Source organism: Parasteatoda tepidariorum, chromosome 8 (genome assembly GCF_982258835.1).
Source record: "Parasteatoda tepidariorum strain Cologne lab strain chromosome 8, Ptep-v5.0, whole genome shotgun sequence".
Classification (NCBI taxonomy): Eukaryota; Metazoa; Arthropoda; class Arachnida; order Araneae; family Theridiidae; genus Parasteatoda; species Parasteatoda tepidariorum.
The window spans coordinates 54147240-54170372 of NC_141762.1; the positions used below are offsets into that span (position 1 = coordinate 54147240).

Consider the following 23133-nt stretch of genomic DNA (forward strand, 5'->3'; position numbering starts at 1 on the left):
AAAAAAAAAATACTGATTTCAGTAAAAATACTAAAAATCTCATATTTGATTCAGATTTTTCATTCGATTTTAGTCACACAACCAAATATAAATAAATTAACCAATTTCATTTGATAAATTGAACAAAGTTAAGGTTTGGTTTTAAAATGTTTGTCTTAATTTTTGTAAATTGTTTGCAACTTTTGAACCATACAAACATTTAGTTCATTTAAAGCATGTTGAAGTTTCATTAATTTTCAATAAAATATATATCTCAATCTACAACTTGATGTCACAAAAATAGTTTCAATTGGTCAGTCATTATCAATCAAACTTATTTTAAATTTTGGAGTATGTCGAGATTTTCAATAAACACTTGTGATATTTCTTTAAGTTTCGTTAAAATAAACATTTGATTGCTGCTTCATCTTGTAATAAAATCAAGTGATCAATTGATCTTTGAAATTTCTAGGAAACCTTGTATTATAATACAAAATGAACTTCGAAGATGGCATAAGACCTAGGGATCACTATTTTGTCCTACAAATTAATTGCGTACATACTAAAAAAAAACATTAAACACCCATAGTTAGAGGACGTCAGAGACTAACAGACTACCCAGCTAGGCTAAGTAAGATTAGTAGTGGCTTCCACACGTATGATTTTCATTATAATTTATAATGTTGCTAAAATAAATTAAGGCTTGATATATTAACTTATTTGTTAAGATAAGTCGCCGTCACATTAAATAATCTCAAAGCATGGGTTAGTTACATGAGAAATTGTAATTAAAATTAAATTTTTGCTTAATTTCTGTGTTTGGTTATAAAATTTATATTTTAAATTCTTAAATCAAATTTTATATTTTTTCCATTCCCTTAACATTTTAGATAAAAATAAGGGCTTTAATTAAATACAATGATTAATTAAATATTATAATTTTCTTTGGTAAAATTATTTCTCTTTCTTTTCAATCTGGAAGCACTTATATTAAAATAAAAGACAAATGCCCTAATGTTCCCTTCAGACTATATACAATAATTTTAAAACAATTATACTAAAATATATTAAAATTTGATATGAAATACATTAATTGATAAATGGATAATAAATGAATAGTATAAAATTGTGAAAAAATTTCTTAAAGACTATTTTAAAAAAGAAAAAAATTGCCTTCAAGTGTTAACAATTTGTGTATTTACACAAATAGTATTTTTGCATGTACAAATTGTATTAATTGTATGTACAAATTGTATTTACACAAATTGTATTACACAATTTGTGTATTTACAGCAAACAAGTAAAATAATTATTTTCCATAAAAAATTGATTAAATATCCTACAACTTACTAATTCCTCTGTATGAAATTCTCTTATCCTCATCCTCTATAAGGCAGATTAGAAAATTTGGGAAAAAATTATTAAATTTAAAATATATAAATATTATAAATATATTTTCCTGCATATTAAAGATTTGTTTTTGTACCAGAACTGCTGCGTTGGAATAAAAAAAATTTAATAGGTTTTAAAAGAAACTATGGCCGATTAACACGCAAAGATTTGTACAAAAGCCCGCTACAACAATCTAAAAAGGATAAAAAAGAAAACATACTTTTTGAAGGAGTGGTGATAAACAATTAGTCAAAAACCAGTCTTTAAAAACAAGGAAATAGTCTATAAAATGCAGACGTCAGTAGTAAACAGAATTTCTTTATTTTGGGATTCATCTTTTATATATTCAGGCACAGGTAATATTGATGATGTCAGAAAAATGCATCAATTTGTGTTCAAAAAGAAAAACATCATATGGAGCTCAACACAACAGTCACGATGGTGGAGTGTCCGAAAGCTGGTAAATCTCAAGGGCTCACTGCACTAGCATTCCTTCAACAAAAGGACGACACAATTCTGGAAAAACCAATAGCGCTGGAAAAATGATGTTGGTTTGGGATTTAGAGAGTAGCAATGCTGCCCAGAAAGCATAGCTGGAACAATTCGATGAGATGCCGTCTACGGAACCATCAACAAAGCCATTCAGAAATTCGTAATAATGGCATCCATCCCCATCATACTGGGAGAGATGCAAAGCTGCCCAGAAAGCATAGCTGGATCAATTCGATGAAGAAAAAGGCAAACATCTGGATTTAATTTAAACAGGAAGATTAGATGATGTCAGGAGTCAGGGCATCAGCAGCATAAACAACGGTGGAAGAGATGGTTCTTTAAAAAAATATATTTGCAGAAAAAAGTTTACTGTGAGCAGCGATATGCCTGCGTCATGTTTCACTCAAGGGGGGAGAGACGAAGCAGTAAAAAAAGACTGATCGGTGAAAAACAGCCTCTGAGTCTTATCGAATGCACTGGGGGCGAAAAATAGAAGACTATTTATAGAAAAAGCTAAAGATGGGTTACAGTTAAATGAAAATTAAAAGTTAGGGTTAAGAGAGGGGTAAAAAAATAAAGTAAAAGTTAAAGTGTTTAAAAATTAAGAGTAGTTACGGTTAGGAAAAGGACGGAATAGAGGATTCACATGGAACTACAAAGGACGCTGACGCACCTGCAATTGAACGAAAAAGAGGGGAGCGGACATACCAAGCACTCCAAAAATGGGAAGTGTAGAAATTACAAAAGTGACTGCAGGGACGACATAACAATGCGATCAATAATTTCGCGAGTGACACTATGTCACAGTTTTAATCTCCCCTGATTGCATTGATGATAGCAGAAGAGTAGCATTGTCTACTTTGAGAACCTCAGATTTAGATTTGCACAATGTGGGGCTACTTGTGGGCATTATTCCTAGTTTCCGCACAATGTCAAGGAATATACACACTTGTGTTTTTTTTTATCAGGAAATATAATCAATAAAAAATAATTATACATAATATAACAATTTTAAAACAAGTACTTACAGCCCCTGATAATCTTTTGGAGGTTTTACTTCTGAATTAGCCTTTGTGGTTGTTAAGTCCGTTATCCAGATGGTAAGACTAGGATTAGTTTTTCCAGCCTAAAAAAACATTTTCTAATTATCAAAATGTGTATTTTAAAGGCTGCAAATTGCAACAGATTAATGATAGGAAGGAAACATTATATTTTCAAACAAAGTAAAAGTAATTACTCCAACTCCTTACTGTTATAATGAAAAATAAATTTTCAACTGCAAGGAATGGATAAGAAAAAGGTTAATGAAATAAATTTAAAAAATATGTTTTTGCCCTCTAAAAATTGTGTGTTGTGATTCAGAAACTAGAAATAGAGATCAATAAAATTATAGCTTACTGGGGGCAATAATTTTTTTTTTGTTTTATATCTTATTTATTGAATTTATAAATCAATTAATAAAGCCAACTTTAATAAGTTGATGGAATAATTAATAAAAATTTAATTAATAACTTTCAAGAAAAAAATATTACTGATTATATATGATAAATTAAAAAAATTATTGATTATTATGATATCTTAAAAAAAATTATTAATTATCACTATTTGATGTATTAAACCACACATATTTTTAAAACTAAAAAAAAAAAACAAAGAAAAAAAACCTAGAGGAAAGCTAAAATTCAATAATGACTTTCTTAGGGTTTTATCTTTTAATGGCCAAGGTAAGAACATTATGTCCTATCAACTATGATCTTTTTAACTGATTAACATGGAATTATAATCCTCCTACCTACTCCTAGTGGTTTCGCCCCTGATATGATATCGCTCTTTTCAAATTTACACTATGAAAGATTAAACATGCATCTTATGCTTTTTGGATATGCCAAATTTTAGAAAATATACAACCCCTGATTTAAACTTAGAGGTATGTGTTGCAGTAAGTGTGATAGCAGTACAAGGGTGCTTCTACATAAAATACATTTAATTTCAAACCTAATTCAGAAAAGAATCATAGAAATTTAATAATAAATAAAATTCTTACTTTTGGATATCTTAAATTTATAATTTCTGGATAGACATTAGTAATATCTGAATAAGGTCCATAATGAGCATACTGCAGTATGTTTACTTGAGTGTCATTGAACGTAACAAAGCATAATTTTTTACCATCATCAGACCACCATAAAGCATGACTGGAACTTAAAACTTCCTCTAAAATCAAAAGTATAAATTTAAAATAAAGATCTTTTAAATATGAAAAAGAATAAAAAACTTTATGTAATATTGTAGAACCTTGATCGATTATTTCTCCAGTGACTATTCATTACGAACGATAGATGTATGAAAACAACAAATGTGGGTCAACTTAAAATATCAAAGAGTGACTTGAAAATGTATGAAAAGTGATAAAGTAATGAACTTGAAAATAAATAAATTTATAATTAATCTAAAATAGTTTAATGCAAAAGAAGGAATGATGGAACATATTTACTTATTTGAAATATCTAGAAATCTTATTTTTAACACACTCTTTTTCTTCTTATCGCAAACAATAATTTTTTGCCTTTTTAACAAGATTGTTGTTTATTTCCTATGAATTCGTATGAATACAGAAAGCTCCTTATTGTTTAAATTGTTTCGACGCCTTCCAAAAATTTTCTCGCAGATTTTGGACAAGCTCACTTTCTTCATTGATATCTCATTGCACTTCTTTAGATTCTGCAACTATATCTTGAACCGACATCAATTGATGCATAAACGTTAAATATGATGTTTGAGGCGTTTTTACTAAGCTACAACAAATCCTCATTTTCTTCTTCATCATTAGCAGCAAGAGTTGCTTTTTTTAAAATTCATTTTGAATTTTAAAAAAAGCAACTTCAGTATTTTCGGAAAATATCAGTAGAATTTTTGAACGATAGAAGCGAGAATCTGCTAGCTTAAACAATCCAAAAGGGTATTATTAACATTATAAGAATAGCATTTGTGACGGGACCATTAAAACAAGAAGATACTTAAGGGGAAACATACGATGCGGGAACAATGAATCAAGATTCGACTGTACTTAAATTTTTCATTTTACACTCGTATGTTAAATACTAATTTTGGATCAGTTATTTTATTTAAATATTTGCAGCACATTTGCTTACATTAAAATTAGAAAAATGATGCTGTTATAAAAAGTAGAATCATTAGAAGGTACTTTCAACAAATTTATAACATTTATGTATTATACAGTGAAATCTCCGGTAAGCGGACATTCATGGGACCAAAAAATTTGTCCGTTTATGAGAGTTGCCCGTTTACGGGAAGGGTACCTTAATAACGAAATTTAACACCGTAAATTGTTTTCAGAATATTCTCAAAGATGTAGAAATAATTAAATGATATCTACAAGGATACTGTAAATATCTACAAGAATATTTATTTAAGCAATAAGAAGGATAAAAAAGAATATATAAAGAAGTTTGATATAAATACATAATTCTGGATGTAGCTACAGATAAATAAATATAATTTTCCCATTAGCATAGATACTCATGTTAGACATATGATACCAAATAGGAGCGTACTGTCCTCAGTCCGTTTGAATTATTAGGGTCACATCCCATTACACCTACTTATCATTTGATAGGGAAAATGATTAATACCTTCTTGGAAAATAAACCTCCCATGATTCACAGAAAAAAAAGTAATGCATACCTGTAAGTCATGAGGACCTATGGAGATGATTATTCACAATTGATCAGCTATCAAGTGTCTGAATAAATGTTTCATTTATATAAACACCTCAAAGATTATACTTCTGTTCTCTTTTTTTTTTTACCCCAGTTGTGTTAAATACAGTCTTCAAATTGATAAGAAAATTAAAGAAATTTTCAATGGGGAAGAAGCATTGAGAGAAGTCATTTCAACTTGAGGGGTCTCATAACCTGTGTGATCCAGATGAAAAGATCAAAAGATGCCGATGTCAGAATTATTTCAGGAGTGCAGTACCATTTTCTCTCCTTTCTTTACAAAGATTAGGCAAAGTGACAGGAGAAAGATTGATTTTTTGTTGGTGAAATAGCTTAACAATATTTTTAGTTATGGATAAGGTAAAAAGTTTTATTTACAAGCTTTAAAAATGGTGAAAAGTTGCATTTTTTTAGCTTGCAATTTATTTAGAAAAAGTAGTGTCCGGTTTGTAGAGATAAAAAAACAACGTTTCAGGATCAAAATGACTGTCCGCGTCCGGTTACAGGAGTGTCCGCTTTGCGGAGAATGTACGTAATGGTTTATTCATAGAAGATTCCTGGGGAATTAAAAGTATGCCCGTATTGAGAGGCGTCCGTTTTGCAGGAGTGTCCATAACAGGAGGTTTCACTGTACATGGAAGAGAATCTTAAGTTCTAAAATATATTATAAAACTCTACACTCATATTTTTTATAAAGAGCTTACTAGATGTTATTCAAAGTTTGCACAACTTATAAAATATTACAGTACAATGTGTAGTATATTATAATTTAGTCAAAAACAAAAGTTTAAATTAAAAAAACAATTTCAAATATTCGAATTAAACTTTTCCTTTTCCTAAAATATATTCATATTCTTTTTCATTAAATATATCAAGATAGATGTTACAAACTATTGAACTATACATTCACTAAAATGTGAATGTATAGTTCAAGATAAAGACATAAGCAACTATAGACAAGCCAAAAAATTATGTAATTATTTTACTCCCCAATAGATAATAAATTAATAAATATAAATTTTTCTTCTAATTGAAGAAGGAAATAGGCTTCATGGATTATCAAAGCTGCCAAGATGGTGTTTTTGGGATTAAACGACGCTCAAAAATAATATTTGTTACACAAATAAATAAGTTTAGGATTTAAAATTTTTAGGATTTAATGACTATTTAAAGAAATTACTTAACAAGGTATGTATAATAATTATTAGTCACATATTAAAAGTTTATGAAAAGGTAGAGTGAATTTTTCAATTTTAAAACCCTTTTCTAGGAACAATTTCTAGCTAGCTGTATCAAATTAAGATAAAAAATTTAAAGAACAAATTTTAAAACACATATATATATATATATTCATTTAGAAAAAAACAAACAAAACGATTAATTTAACATTTTGGATAATTTCACGTGAAAAAAGCAGAAAAGTCTATACTTGGAAACTATATATTAAAGGTTATAAGCTTTTCAAATACAATATTAGCTATAATAATTTAAGCAAGAGTAACAAAGAGATTTTTTAAAAATAATAATGAATGCTTAATAATATAACCATCAATTGGAAATAACGAAGCAAATATGGATGTAAAGACTATATTTCAGATACAAATACAAGAAAATTGAAAAAATAGAAAAATTATTTATATGCTTTCTCATACCTTCATAAACCCAGTCGGGAATGCCATTGAAAATCACTCCTTCAACACCAGTAGAGGTTAACTGACGTGGTTTTGCAGTGACATCAGACATATAATAAACATTGTTATCCTGCACATATGCCTGAAAAAAAAAGTTGTGAGGGTAACTCTACATTGTATTTTTAAACAATGTATTTTTTTTACAAAATTTTTTTAAATATAAATAAAATATTTCTTTTTACAAAAATATATTTCCAGTTGCAATATTGTATTGTGTGTAATAAAGAGAGTTAAAATAACTAAATGAGCATTAATGATTAAAAAGGCTTAATAAAGAAAACAGAAAAATGGATGTCTCATAAGCTTCCATAAGGACTATAGCTGCCTGGATCAAAGTATAATGAACTAACGTTTTAAAATGCTTTATGAAGGCAAAGAATACACCAGATAACAATCTCTTTGTAGATGTAGGTGACACAAATTCTGATAATACCGTTTCCGAATTAACAAATTTGATTCGTTTGACCGGAGAAAGGCATTATCAACGGCGATGATTTTTTGAACATTAATAAGAGTATTGAATTTAAAAAAAAAAAAATCAAATATGATGTCGAGAGAGATAATGAAGAAACTGATGCTTTCTGAAAACTTCACGTAATTATCAAACTTGTAACAAAATGAGACATTTTTTTCTTTGTAAAAAGAAGTGAAATTGGAGTAAAATTGATATATTATTTAAAATGTACCTTGAAGATATGGTAAGTTTCAACTATTTAAAGCAAACTTTTATCACATCTATCTTTTTAACCACATGAATATAGAACAAAGGCATATATATATATATATCAAAATTCTTCATCTATTTTTATACTGTAGTTAATATAATTTGTTAAGTTTAAATAAATATCATGTAAATAGCTATAATAGATTATTTAATTATTTTTTTTTTCATTGCAATTATTCTAAAAGTAAATTTATGACAATAGCCTTTGTTATTAGTGCACCCTTCCTGAAAATGGACAACTCTTGTAAACGGACAATTTTTTCAGTCCTAAGAGTGTCCATTTAACAGAAGTTTTACTGTATACTTGTTTTTAAAGAGTATATATATTTATAAATACTTAACTGAAATGTTCATAGGGACAATGGGACTAAAAACATTAAAACTGGTATGATTGCCAAAGAAAACAACTATTTGGAAGGGGCATTGAAGCAATCTGAAGTTTCCTCAGGCAGTCAAACTGGTTTTGTTGTTTTCAATCTCACCTTCTTCAGTAGCGATTCATCAAATTTTAATGGTATTTGTTCCTCACTTAAATATTAATATGTTACCTATAATGTCTACATTTTTATAAGGGCTTTAAAAATATATACATTAAAAGAGGTGCTTACGAAACACTCTATACAAATAGAATGTTAGTATTTCGGTAACTTACCAATTGATTTCCAGTGGGACCCCATTCTGCATATTGCAACATTAGGTTTGGAGATTCCTTGAAAAGTGGAGATAAGTAACTGAAAGAAAAAAATAAAGTATTTTATGACCGTTAATGATATACATATAAGAACAAACAATTGAAATACAAACAGAATAACTCACTCGCTACTAATATTGTACAATAAATATGCAGCTTTGAAGGTATGTCTAAAGACCTGCAAAGGAGATTACAATTAGATGTTAAACTTGCAAAGTTAAAGAAGAAGCAAACAACATAATGTTTAAAAAATAGCCTAAATAAATTTTTCAGTGTCAACAAAAATTTAAAAAAAAAATTAATACATTCTTGTAAATTTTTTTAAATACAAATTTCCAAATTTTTGTTTGTTGCTTAAAATAAGCATGAAACAAAGAATTTTTTTTGCATAGATGCATTACTTAAATCTTCATTCCAACATTATCACAGTTGGCCAGACAGTCCAATGTGAGTTAATACATTCCTCTGAACATTTCTCCATAACGAGTTCCGATTTATCTCTGATCTCCAATTCTTTTCATTAATTGCAAGAAACTCAGACTCTACTTAGTTAGCCCATCTCAACCGCGGCCTCCCTGTTTTCTTGTTCCAGAGGGTCTAAAAAGCAGTATCTTTTTTATTGTATTGTCATCCCTCATTCGAATCATGTGGGTCATCCAATTCATTCTATTTATTTTTATGTTAATAATATCAGGTTGTTTATAAATCTTGTACAGTTCATAGTTAAATCTCTTTCTCCAGTTATTGTCTTCATTTACACCACCAAGTATACTCCGCAAAATCCTTCTCTCAAATATTGTGATACAATTTTCCTCCAGTTTTGTCATTGTCCAAGCTTCAGAAGCGTATGTCAAGACTGGCCGGAAAAGAGTCCAACACAGCGACCAAAATTTAGATTCTTCTTTTATTGTTTTGAAAATTATTTCAGAAATATGTGTCAAACATTTCTGCAATTTAAAAACAAAATGATTTAATTATCATTTGATTTAGAAAAACTTTCAAACAGATTATCAAAACCACTATTTTTTTTTGATATTACAGCACAATAAATGTGCAACATATTGAATACCCTCTAAATGAAGGAGAGAATAACAAAAGGCGTCTTAAATTCTAATTCTATATGGTTGGGATATTATATTGTACTCTCAAATAAAAATCAGTGTAAAGTGCCATATGTAATCATTACGTTAAATAATGCATTCACAATCTTTGAAAATTTTTGTTTCAAAGGGAACAATAATCATACTTTCCTTGAATGAAATATTATTAACTTTTTCTAAAATGTTAGTCCCCATAAGCAGTTTATTTTCAAGATAAAATATGCTGTCTTTGCATTTATCTAGACATATGTAAATTATCAGAAATGACTTATAGGAATCAAATTATTATTCAAATAAATTTTACACCTTTATTGCGTTATTTTAAGTGGTACTTTTAGAAAGTTGCATTATTACCAACTATTCTGTTTTATCCTAATTCTTAAAGCATAGCCTTGTTTTCTACCAACTAGTCTAGTATTTTTTTTTTTAAACTATGAGTAAGCATTTGTGGCATTTTTGTAGACTCAAGATTTGATGACCTCTTGTTGAAACCAGTTTCCTCTCAATAACAGGGAATGTTATATCAAATGTTGTCAGTTTTATATAATGGTTTCTTGATAAATAAAATTTTTGTTTTACTACTTTAATCTAACATGTTTTCATGTGAGAGAAGCAAGTTCCTCACGGTTGAAGATAAAAATTACCTTTTTTTCATATATGCAATATGATTTAATTGTTTTAGTACAAGTTTTTCAGTACGTGAAAAAGAAAAATTAAAATTTCACTTGAAACAAATCAATACATTTATGACGTGTGTAGACTTCAAAAAAACTTTTTTTTAATATGATTAATTTTAGTGTTAGGCTTACAAAAAAATTTAGCAGTCATTAATTTGAGTTATTTTACATACCTAATTATATGAACAATTAAGCGCATAAGTACAGTAATTTCGGATACAAAGATTGCACCATCATACCATATGACACATTTTTATTTGTAGTCTCCATAATTGCTAAAATCTATAAAAGACTTAGAACTTTTATGAATCAAAAACTTAAATTTTGGCAGAGGCCTACTTCTGCAATTTCAAGACAAATTAATTTATTGCCAAGGAGCATTTATATGTGTATATATTTACATTGAGGATTGTAAATGGCAGAAAATATTTAGCCAAAAGGCAAATGATGTGGTGCTAACTATGCTTAGAATGAACTTTATTTCTAAAGTTTTTTTGTTTCTGTCTTTACAAAGTTTGAAGACAATAATATAATCAGCATTGATAAATAAATAATAAAGAAATTTAAATGAGAGTCGTTACAGATATTGAATCAAAGTATAGCATGAAAAGATGCAGTTTTTAGATTTTTAAAATAAAATTTTTGCAAAGAAAATAAAGATAAAGAAAGAGAGACATAAATAATCTCAAGGTAAAATTCTCGACTCATTGTCACATTCATAGATGATTTTGTACAATTCATCATCAATCAAAAACTTGTCTTGTTACATAATATTTTAATATCACATTAATAGTTAAAATTTAGTATGAGATCCCATTTTCAGAGAAAACACTTTAAGCTTGCCATTTCAGAATATTCTTGGTAAACATTTGTTTTTGGATAAATCCATGGAGATTGTGGAATTCTGGCTCGAGGTCCGTGGAAAAATGAAATCAATGTACAGGTCGTACTTTTAATTGAAATAGGCTGCAGCTTATCAATCAGAAATTACTGTTGTTAAATAACAAAAACTAATGTAGAATTTTTTTTTATATTTTATCATAAAATGTTTGGGATTTTTAGGTTGTTGAATAAAGTTTAACTTTTTCAGGTTTAATTTTTTAAGCATTTAATTTTATTTCATTGTCTGGTGGTTAAAGAGTTTAGACTATATTTTTGTTTTGCAAACTGCATTGAACATAAAATTGCAATTTAAGAGACAATACTTTTGAAAAATTGAATAATAAGCAACTCTTACCCTTTCATATCTATGAGACAGTAGCAGATAAAGTCTATCTTTTGAGAGCAAAAACTGAGATATGTTGTACTGTCTCTGTAAAAAAAAACTTATTAAAAAAATAGAAAACATTGAAATACAATTATAATTAATTAATTATATTTTAAATCATAACTTAAACAATGATATTTTAAAATAAGTGGAAATTAATTTTGCAATGAAAGCAAATCTTCTAAGTTTCAAATTAAAAATGTTGAAATACTAAAAAATTTCTTATTATAATTAAAAAATTAAATTTCTTTTATAATTAATAAAAACATTTAATTTTTTTCTTCATATTTACAAAGCAAATAAACCATTCATATTTGAACACAAAAAGTACTAACAAAAAGTACAAATAATCAGAATAATTTACGATAAAACCTAAATTAAATATTTTTTCTATTTCTTTATATGTAAACTTTCACAAAACATAAAATGCAGTGATAAATCTAAAAAATAGCAAAATTATAGGTAAACTTAAAAGCTAGTTGTAATTCAAGATTAATAACAACTAAGTGGCTATATACCATACATACTTTCTTTTCACATTTATAGGATGCAGAACAGCCATCAGCTGTTTATACTTACAATGACGGCACTATGATATTACAATGATGGAGGGCTTAAACATTTATACAAGATAATAAAGTAAAATGGAAATGAATAAATTTTTTTACTTAAATAATGTTATAGTTTGTACTAGAACGATGAAAGATTTAGTTTAATATTTTTATAACTTAGTAATGTAAAAGGAGACTATTATGCAAAATTATAGTTCGGAAATTGAAAAATGTAAGATCCACCTTAAAGTTTTAAAAGATAATCTCAGTAAAATTTTAAAGATAAAATCACAGTAAAATACATACAATCTGAAGTTTAATCTGAAATATAAATTATATTGCAGCATTTTATTATTACTCCCTCATACATTAAAAGTAGTAAATACAATTAGTTGGCTTATAGTGAAAATGAAACATATGGTTTCAAGGATTAAGGGGAAAAAACATGACTTACATTCCGAAAATTTAAGTTACGTTAAGCAACAAATTTGAGTTAGTTATAAATAATAGTTGTCCCATGCATTATTTCATCTTCAAAATGGGTTTATGCTTATTCAATTAAAAGGTAAATTACCATATATTTTTTTAATAATTGATAACATTAATACATAACCATTTAAAACATATTACTTAATAATGCTATAGTGTTCACCCTAATGCATTTAGTTTATTATAGGTGAAGTTATAAGTTATGGTAAGTGATAATAGTGAAAATGCTAAATCTTATTATAATTTTATTTATTTATTTTTTGATTTAAAAGCACTCATGGAGGTAAGGCTCCTCAATTTTGAGACTAGCAGCATAATGGTTACTATGTGGTCAGTATTGTTTGTCAGTCGCCTTTACTTCTTAGACCAGTTGAATAGATCAAGTTTCCACCAGCTCTTATATTGACATCTCAAGCTCAAAGCTTTAACCATAGTGTCATTATAAGTACCACTCAATAGCAGAAACTTCTGCATTAATGTGCAACACTATGGAAAAATTCCAAGATTTACCTGCAAACCCTGTGATTAGATATTTGTATTTACTAATGGTCTGTGCTACCAGAATCTGTGAAAGTGATCAATCAAATGAATCTGTGCTACCAGTCATAGTACCACATTATTTCTGCTATCAAGGGCTTCCATTTAAATGTATACTGGCAAATAATTCAATATTTACAAGATTTTATAAATAAATAAAATTTTAAGATTTAATTATTTTTAAAATTAATAAAAAAATTTAAAAATTAACAAATACTGGTTTAACAATATATTTTTTTACTAGGAAAACATCTAAAAGAGCATTTAAATTTTTTTTTTAAAAGAGATATTTTCTTACAATTGTTGTATTAGAAAGCAAAATTTGCTCTGAATTATTTGTTACATCATAGATTCCAATGGCACCAAACGCATCTTGAAATAGGAATTCATGATCTGAAAATAATTACAAAAAATGACTTTAGATTTTTAAACGTAAAAAGTCAAAACATTAGGTCATCTGATTAAAAAAAGCCATCTTTTTGAAAAGGTGTTAAATAAAGATGAAACTTTCGGAAAATTCAACTAATATGCTTTAAGAATTTACATTTTGAACAGAAAGAATTAGGAAATAAAAATTATTGGGATAAAAAATTCAAAGGGTTTCCAACTTCTCATTTTACACTCCTTCAATAATAATTTCGTGATGAATTTTTTAAAAATTAGTAAAATATGTATTGTAAAGTGAAATATACTATAGTAGATAGTATAGAATAAAGATGAAAAAAACAAAATTTGCTTCCAGAAAACAGAAGCTATGAATTGAATTTATATTTGAATATATATATAACATATCAATAGTAATAACATAAGTTTAAACGTTCAATACTTGTTATAATCAATTATCATTTGATCTGAACCTACAAAAATTGAATATTTCGCAGCATTATGTCAGAGAATTAGAATAATAATGCCGTAACAAATGTTTCGTTTCTTAAATATGTTTCATATTTCAAGAAATACTTGTGATAATAATCTTTTACTTTAAAAATATTTTTCTACTATTATTTTTTTTTAAAAAAAAGTATTGTTTCACTGCAGCTATTCTTATATTAAGTTTGTATTAAATATGAATGTAAAAAAATAAATAAATAAAAATTACATTTTTACGAGTAAGTATCACTACAAATCAATAAATGAGATATATAAATGAAAAAAAAAAAAATTACAATTACCAGATATCCAAGTTCCATTGAATGTTCTGTAAGAAAAGTGACCTTTTACAACTTCTTCTAATGATATTCTAGTTTTATTTGAATTTGATCCTTTGTCACCTGAAATATATAAAATATATTTCAGCAAATAACAACATAAAAAAGTTTCACAATTCTGTAAAAAGAAAAAGTTCATAAAAAATACATGATATTGATTATGAATAAAAAATGCTTTTAAATTTCATTTTAAATCAGAAAGAATAATATTTTATAGCAGAAGTAGATCCACTACGTATCAAAGAATTAAAGTAAGCTAATTGTAATTAAAAAAATTTGATAACCATATACACATTTACTTTAGTTAATTGATAAGATATTTTATTCTTTTTAAGCAAAAATAAAAGATCATATCTTTAGTTAAAGAAACGCCATTAAATTTTTTTCTTCAAAAAAGTGCTGAAATTTAAAGCACAAAAGATGAATAACACAAGTTTGAGATCCTTTAGTAGTATCTATAAATAATTTTAAAGTTCCAATTATACAAATAGAAATTTGTATAATTCGAAGTTTTCTCTCTCTTTATATTAGACAAAATTTGTTTTGTTTAAAATTAAGAGTTTTAAGCATGTAAATCAATTTAAGAAACAATGGTCCTTTTTGATTAGCCAGGCATAAGAAGATTTGGTACTATTTTATTAGCTGGGTGAAAGCAAAAAATTGCCAAAATATTTAGACCTCAGCCAATTCTTTTTAAATTTTATTTTCTTAAACATAGAAAAATTAAATAAATTAGACTAAATATTAAAAATAGTTGGATTTCCTTGCACCCAGCTAACTGAAAAGTACTGAAAATTAAAACATTTTTTAAAAGCTTTATTTTAAACTTTTTATTTAATTTAATTTTTTGTGAATGTCTACTTTGTTCAATGTTTTTTTTTTTGAAAAAAAAAAAAATAGTTGGCGGAGTCTACATTTTTTGGTGATTTTTCGCTTGGGTTGCTAACCAAAACATAACAAAATAACCAATCAAGTTTTAATTCAAGTAGTTGTAATTTGAGTTCCTAGAAAATTATTTTCAAATGTATAAAAATAAATTTATACATTTGAAAATAATTTTTAGATTTTTTTTAACGTGTTAATTATTTTAAGAAAAATATTTTAGCTTTACTAATGTCTATGTTAATTAATATACATGTTTTGAAATGCAAAAATTTGAACTTGTTCATAGAAAAATATATTTAACAACATGAACTATTATAAGAAAAATATTAAAGTCAGAGTAAATGGCATATTTACCATACTGAAAATCTAAATAAAAGACACAGTTGAATGCAAAATAATAGTTAGAAGTAAACAACATTATATTAATGACAAAAAAGAATTTTTTTTTTTGTTATATCCATTAAATATTCATAAGCAACATAGAAATATTGCTATTAAAATAATATTTATTTATGACAGTATTATTAATGTAATGCAAACACAAATATAGCTAGTTCGAAGAAAATTTTAACAGAAACTAAAAGTTCCCTAAGTAGGTATGTGACTTATATAAGACATATTTTACACTTTGAGGAACTAATCTAACTTAGTGCCTAAATAATGAACAAATCTAATTTACAATGAGTTTAAACTAGAAGTTCCATAATTATATATCTTTTGCATAAAATGTATTTAGCATTTGGCGAACTTACTTGACGAACCTAAATAGTAAACAATATAATTAACATTGCATAATTATTACATGCACCAATATTATGTTTCCATAAATGTCCATGATCATTTAATACCTGGTGTCAAAAGAACTATGGCAGCAACAATCAGAGCACAAACTATTAGAATAACTAGAAGAGCAATACCAATGCCACGCCAGTTTTTTTGATCAGGTCCAACAGCAGCGAGCTCCTATAAAGAAATGTAAATATTTAGATTTAGTATATTTAAAACAATAGAATAAATAATAATTCACACCTCAACTAAAAAGAAATTAAACCATTATAAAGTATTTCATAGCAACTTCTTGAACTATTAATTAATATTTTTTATTCAATATCCACTATGCACTTTTGTTTCATAAATATGCGAAGATGATAAGAAACAATTGAAAACTTTAAATATGCTTATTATTTAACTTAATTTAACATGCAAATAAAAATTTAAGATCTAAATATTATATTTTAATGCATTTAAAAAAAAAGAATTCCCTTTTGCTAGTTAGTATAAAAGATAATGTCATCTCATCATTTATCAGTTTACAATTTACTATCAATTTTTGTTTATAAAATAAAGATTTCCTGTTTTTTTTTTTTTTTTTTAAATTAAAGATATACAAATTTTAATATACAGGAGTGTGAAAAATTTAAATATATCTTTTCAATTAAAAAAATATTTGAAAATAATTAAACGATGAAAATGACTTGAAATATCAAATTGGCTGCATACATGTAAACATTTAACGTAGAGATTTAAATTTATGTTTTAGTATATATGAATTTAATAATAAATGAAGAATAAAATAGTTTCTTAGTAATATATTTTCATATAATAAAGTTTAAAGGTAATAATATGAAATAATTATTTTAAGGAATTTCTTAGCTTGGCATTAGGACTTACCAGAAAATTAAATGCAATTATATTTTTCTGTAAGTGCAATGATAAATAAACATTTATAAATTACATATTAATATTTGATTAAAAAAAGTCTCAAATTAGTCATTATAATCAAAATTAAACACATTTTTATGTAAAAATTAACTATTTTTCATTCAGTTATATTTAAACCAAAAGAATTAAAATAAATATTAGAAAAAAAATATTCAAAATTTTTCATTTTTGAAAAATTTTTTCTTTAAAAAAGAATTCCACTCAAACTATATTTATTAATTGCCTTAAAAGAGAAAATATAAGAATTCCTTTATTATTTAAGTTCATAATAATTGAGATTGTTAACTGCTTTAAAACTGCCTAAAAGGTATATCTATTTGATGAAAGAATAATATAATTTTTATGTTGAGAAACAGTGAACTATTTCAGAATATTTTCCATAAAAATATATTTTACCCATAAATATTTACCATTAAATTATTTAATGTTCATCTGACATCACTTAAAAGCTCTAAGAAGAATTCATTTTAATATAAAATTAATATATTGAAACATTATAAATAAGTTATAAGGATTATATCATTTCCTAGTCAATTGGAGATCTTTTAAAACTCCAAATACAATATTTTAATCAATAAATTTTCAATGAATTCCAAACAACACATCTCCACATTTAAATTGGAAAATATTCTAATACAATTAACACTATAGTAAAATTAATATACAATAAAATTAAAGTTGCAATAAATTCCATTCAGAGAAACACAATAGATTCTTCCTGGATTAAAAACAATAATATATTATTGCTTATTATATACCATTTATATTGTATGCTATTTACCACTTCATTTGACATCATATAAAAAAATATTTATCAAAATTTAAAACTAATAAAAACTTTATAAATTAGATATTAATTTGATATAAAAAAAATTTAATAGTATTTCTTATTTCGGAAATAAAGAAAACTCTTCATATTTCTATGAAAAGCATCTCTTAATAATAAACTGAAATCGTTAAATCATTTACCGTTTCATCTGGCATCTCAAAAAAGCTTCAAAAATATTTCGCCAAAATATAATAACTAATTAACAGAAGCTTATAAAATTAGATATCAATTCCACATTCAACCACTCTAGCTCGCAAAATCTGTACTATTATCCATTGCACACAATAAAAACAAGCTGTTATATTACAAAATAAGCAATTCAATACAAATAAGATATCGCTGTCTGTCCCCTTATGTTTATTTACACGCTTTAAAATGAATTGAATTCTGATCGCCATGGAAATATAGTTACGTGAGCATCAACAACAATTTCAAGTCCTTACCCCGGAATCGTGCTGAGATGGCTGGTGTAAAGAATTTTGGGATTGATTACAATTTTGATCTTCTTGATTTAATTTCGTATGGGCCGTCATGTTTTTCATTAAGTATAATTTGCTTCACGGCTTGGATAGAGGGAAGCTACAAAAGCTTCCCTGCCTTACACTGTAAATTACTATCTTAACATAGCTTTGGATACAATAAACAGAGAGTATTAGAATCCAAACAAATCAACGAGATGAACCGGTGGATGAGGGGGAAGAAGGGCTATCGATATGACAGCTAGCCAATCTATCGCCAAAATATTCGCCAACGCAGTCATTGCCAAGGTAGCAGAAGCAACCCCATGGAAGCAACTGGTAATGTTGCGTGATTGACCTGTTTCATTATTGCTCCAGGAATTGCTTTTGTTTGGTTTCAGTTCAGGCAACCACACAAAATTGATTATGCATTATTATTCACATTTTGCAACCTCAAAAATAATTTACTGATATCTCCTTCAAAATCGAATCAAAGCATTAAAATAAATTTTTTATTCCATGAAAAAGAAAAGAAAAAAGATGCAAAAATAATTTAAAAAAATGTCTATTTTAAAATGAATTTTTTTATTCGGTTTGCATCCTGACTATCTATAAAAAAAGAAGAAAAGGCAAACTCTTCAAAATTCTACATTCATAAAATTAATAAATTCACTCGAAGAAAAGGAAGATATATTGCTTTAAAGCACTCATTTATGTGTATTATTAATATTTCCTTTTTTAAAATAAATAAGATATCATAATGGACGCGTATTGTTCATAAAGGTATTAATGTACTACTTTTGATATTTAAAAGTTTCTTAATGAGCACACTGAATTAACTAAGGACATAGAAAATATATATCACTCAACATTAACAAAATATATACAATCTCACAAGCTATTGTTATATTTCTTCAGAATTTCAAGTTAACTTATTGAAATCTTGCATTTAATGGTTATTTAGAAAATTCTTGTAACTTATTTTTTAGATTTAACTTATTTTTTAGATATATTTTAGATTTTTGTAGTTTTTATTTAATATTTCTAACTGTTTAATAAAACAAAAAACATTTGATTCTTAAAATCGGACGCTTGGTCATACAAAAAGAATAAACACGAGGCTGAGAAGAATGTTAAAGTGGAGACCAATGATCTCAAAACCTAGAGGATGATCCAAAAGCAGATGATTAGTTAAAGTAACTATAATAAAAGCAATCTATCCACAATAAAAATCACAAATTGGAAATTCAAGCTAAGAACAGAAAAATTAGGAACAACTTTGTCTAGCATTCAAGCTAAGTCCCACTGTGGACTGTAGTGTCATAATTTTATTTTCTTCTGACAGCTTTTATGTTATCTTTGTTAGAATCCATCCATGTATTAGTTAGTCAATCAGTGACTCAGGGGATAGAGCGTCCTAATAAGGTGACGCAGGTTCGAAACCCAGCGATGTTTGGTGGATATGAATTCTACTCCAGGCTCACCCTAACCGAAATTCTAACGTTAAATATTTTCAGTGACAGACAGATCATGGGTTAGAATCCCCTTCCCGTCGGTCTAACCGTAGGAGATTTTCGTGGTTTTCCTCCCCATATAACGCAAATGTGGGTTAGATCCATCAATAAGTTATCAGCGAAGGCAAGTTTGCCCCAATGCTTGATCTGGCAGTTCTATAGTCTTCTGGGTTGAGTTCAAAGTTACGAGGCTATGAAGTTGAGCATTAATAGTCGTTAACTCAGAATTGAGTCTACTGCTTAACGCGAGTCATAAAATAAAATAAATAAATCCACGTAATTCATGAAATTTATTTCTTATTTTTTAGATAAGCATGAGTGTTATTGATGTTTCTAGGTATAATTTTAATTAAATATTAATCGAAAAATCAATTCTGTTGAAATTTGTAAGTATTGACTGATTTTTACAGAAAATAAAATTTTTTTAAACACGTTGTAACATTGTAGAACTGAAAAATGTGTTTGTTAAATGAAGTTTAATTAAAACATGATAAATCAAGATATTAAAATATAAATTTTATTTTGCAATAGAATTAATTAAAAAATCAATTTTATCTTTAAATTTTATTAATTTTGTAAGCAAGATAAGGCGCTGGAAGTATTTGTTTTTGACATCAGTTTTCTAGCCACATTCGACATTGCAAAATTAGTATATTGTTTGTTTTTTCCTATAAAAAATTCAATTAATAAATACATATTAAAATAAGAAATTGAATGATTATTTTCAAAACTTAGACACAACTTAGACACTAGACCTAGGCACCTACATAAGATGAACATATGTGTTAAATCAATCATATAGAAACAGCTGGTTTCTGGTTCATTTATCTATTGCATAAACCGAGATCTGCTATCACCGATAAATGACAAGTTAAAGCTTCTGTCTTTCTATTATTAAACTTTTACTGTCATAGTAAGAAAATAAACATCCAGCAATCTCTTATTGATGTTGAAAACAAATAATCGCGGAGATCAATATCGAGCACGAAAGTAAATGCCTTTGTAGTTTAATAGTGCGATAAGAAAAATGAGTGAAAAAAGCAGTTTGCTTTGGGATTTTAATAATATCCAACTACTATCCCTTTAACGGAGAATTTTTATTAAGCATATTTTTCGTACTTTTTTCATTATTTTGTATTAATGTAGGACAAAATAAGCGAAAAAATATTATATTTAGCATTTTAATACTTTATGGTTATGAAATACAGCGGGGTCTTTTTCGGCGTTGAAGGTGAAATCCTCTAAACACGGCTCCATTTCAAACAATAATTTTTTTATATTTTCACTTATTTGCAGTTATTTAGGTTTAAGAGAAACAGTTGTTTTTCTTTGAAATTTCTTTAATTTACAAAATCAATTATTGGTAAATTATAGAATGCGAATAAAAAAAATTTTTTTTCTAGCTAGTTTTTCTTTTTTGAGGGGGTTTACATTTTAGTATAAATATAATTCCAATAATCTGTCGGACAAATAATTTCCTGTTTTTTATAATTAAAAAATACAAACATATATTTTTGCTTGTAATTAGAGCGCCAGAAAAAAAAACGGATTAAAAAGAACACTGATATCGCATTGGCATCAAAGGGTAAATGCCATTTTTTTTAATGCAGAACCCAGTCTTTTTTTGTTGAAATATTTTAAATTTTCGTGTTATTATACCTAAATTTATTATTTTTTTAAATTGATATCATAAGGACTGTAAAGAATGAAGCTATTTTAAGAAAAAATAATTTTTTTAAAATAAAAAACACATTTATTTAACAACAGCACATAAAGTAACAAAATTAAAGTACCAGTAACGGGTTAGTAATAGCCTTGCAAAAAAATAAAGAAAAACCTTTAACGGGTAAGCATAAACCTTAAATTTAAATTTTGAAAAATAATATATATATATTCTCAAAAATCAACCATTCTCTGATGTTCCATAAATATCGTGCTCTTATTTTTAATTTATACCGTTATATGTTTTGTTTCTTTTATTCATGCTTTTGCTAGCCAGATACTTTTTTAATATTTTTTAGACTTTATAAGACCTACATCCAAATTAAGCATTAGTAACCATTTATTACTTTTATTGCAATGCAATTGGGTATAATATAGCCTACGTCACAGGTTGTGTTGTTCCTACTAAATTTAACCCATGAACGGCATTTTCTGCGAGCCTAACTTCAAGCCACAAATAAACAAACGAAGTGTTCGATCGTTTAAATAGCTGCTCGCCAGATTTTATTGCATTATAAAGAAAAGTTATTGAAACTAAATACAACTAAATAAACAAAAGCAACTAAAACAAATAACAACAACTACTAATAACAATAACTAAATAAACAACAACTAAATTACATTCGTTTAGCATTGCGTCATATGTTGTTCCTACTAAATCGAAGTAGTTGTGTTTTTTTCATATTATACCCAATTATTTATATTAAGTCTAAACAAAATATTTTATAAATTGTACCTTTAAAATATCAATAAATACACAACACGTTTGCTTGAAAATTATAAAGTTTCTTAGGTATAATTACATGTTTTTTATGTTATAAAAACTGTAATAAAATGTTCAATGAAGCGAATTTAAATGGTGTTAAACCAGCACGTCGTAAAATTAAACGGAACCAAAAATAGGACAGATCTACTGTCATGAAGGTTGGTAGGACCTCATTTAGGCTGACGTTATCATGCAAATTTTTATTAATTTCTTTGGAATAGCTTCTTTTAATGCCTTATAAATAAACTATTTTATCAATAGAATAAAGGAAATTATTCGTCCTACATTGGCCAGAGTATATTTAGAGCATACCATTCAGTAAATTATTAAAAGTTTTTTAAGATTTAATTATAATCTCATTTTCATCTTTTCAGTGTTTTCCCCTTAACTTTTTTTATTTAATTAACCTTCTTTTTTACAATTTTTTTTCATACTAAAAAAGAGGTAATTTCGATACTTTATTTTACAACTGCAGAAAGAGAAAAAAAACTATTGAAAATTTAATTCCATTTTAAAGCTATCTCTAAAAATTAAATATACTAATCAGTTTCATTCGCATGAATTAAAATACAAATTTATGCAGTTTTTTTATGTTTTATATACATCATATCTGAGAATTTGCATTAAAAATTTTTATTAACTCTTTTAAGCTGTATTAAATATTTTATTTCATTGAAGCTAATATTTTTTTCACAAATG

At 26.6% G+C, this 23133-nt stretch overlaps 1 protein-coding gene across 6 annotated transcripts in view; it reads right to left on the reverse strand.

Moving 5' to 3' along the window:
• LOC107452244 (prolyl endopeptidase FAP) overlaps positions 1 to 23133 on the reverse strand; it is a 120809-nt gene that overhangs the window by 17136 nt on the left and 80540 nt on the right. For 4 of the 6 annotated variants that reach the window (XM_071181373.2, XM_071181374.2, XM_071181375.2 and 1 more), the window contains exons 2-10: positions 16272 to 16386; positions 14503 to 14601; positions 13629 to 13723; positions 11724 to 11798; positions 8835 to 8887; positions 8671 to 8749; positions 7256 to 7376; positions 3908 to 4077; positions 2892 to 2989 (exon numbers count right to left, since the gene is read on the reverse strand). In XM_071181373.2, coding sequence (XP_071037474.1) covers positions 2892 to 2989; positions 3908 to 4077; positions 7256 to 7376; positions 8671 to 8749; positions 8835 to 8887; positions 11724 to 11798; positions 13629 to 13723; positions 14503 to 14601; positions 16272 to 16386 — 905 coding nt within the window. Of the gene's footprint in view, positions 1 to 2891; positions 2990 to 3907; positions 4078 to 7255; positions 7377 to 8670; positions 8750 to 8834; positions 8888 to 11723; positions 11799 to 13628; positions 13724 to 14502; positions 14602 to 16271; positions 16387 to 18114; positions 18685 to 23133 lie in introns of those variants that run through there. The other 2 variants (XM_043039990.3, XM_071181377.2) reach the window with 2 other exon arrangements.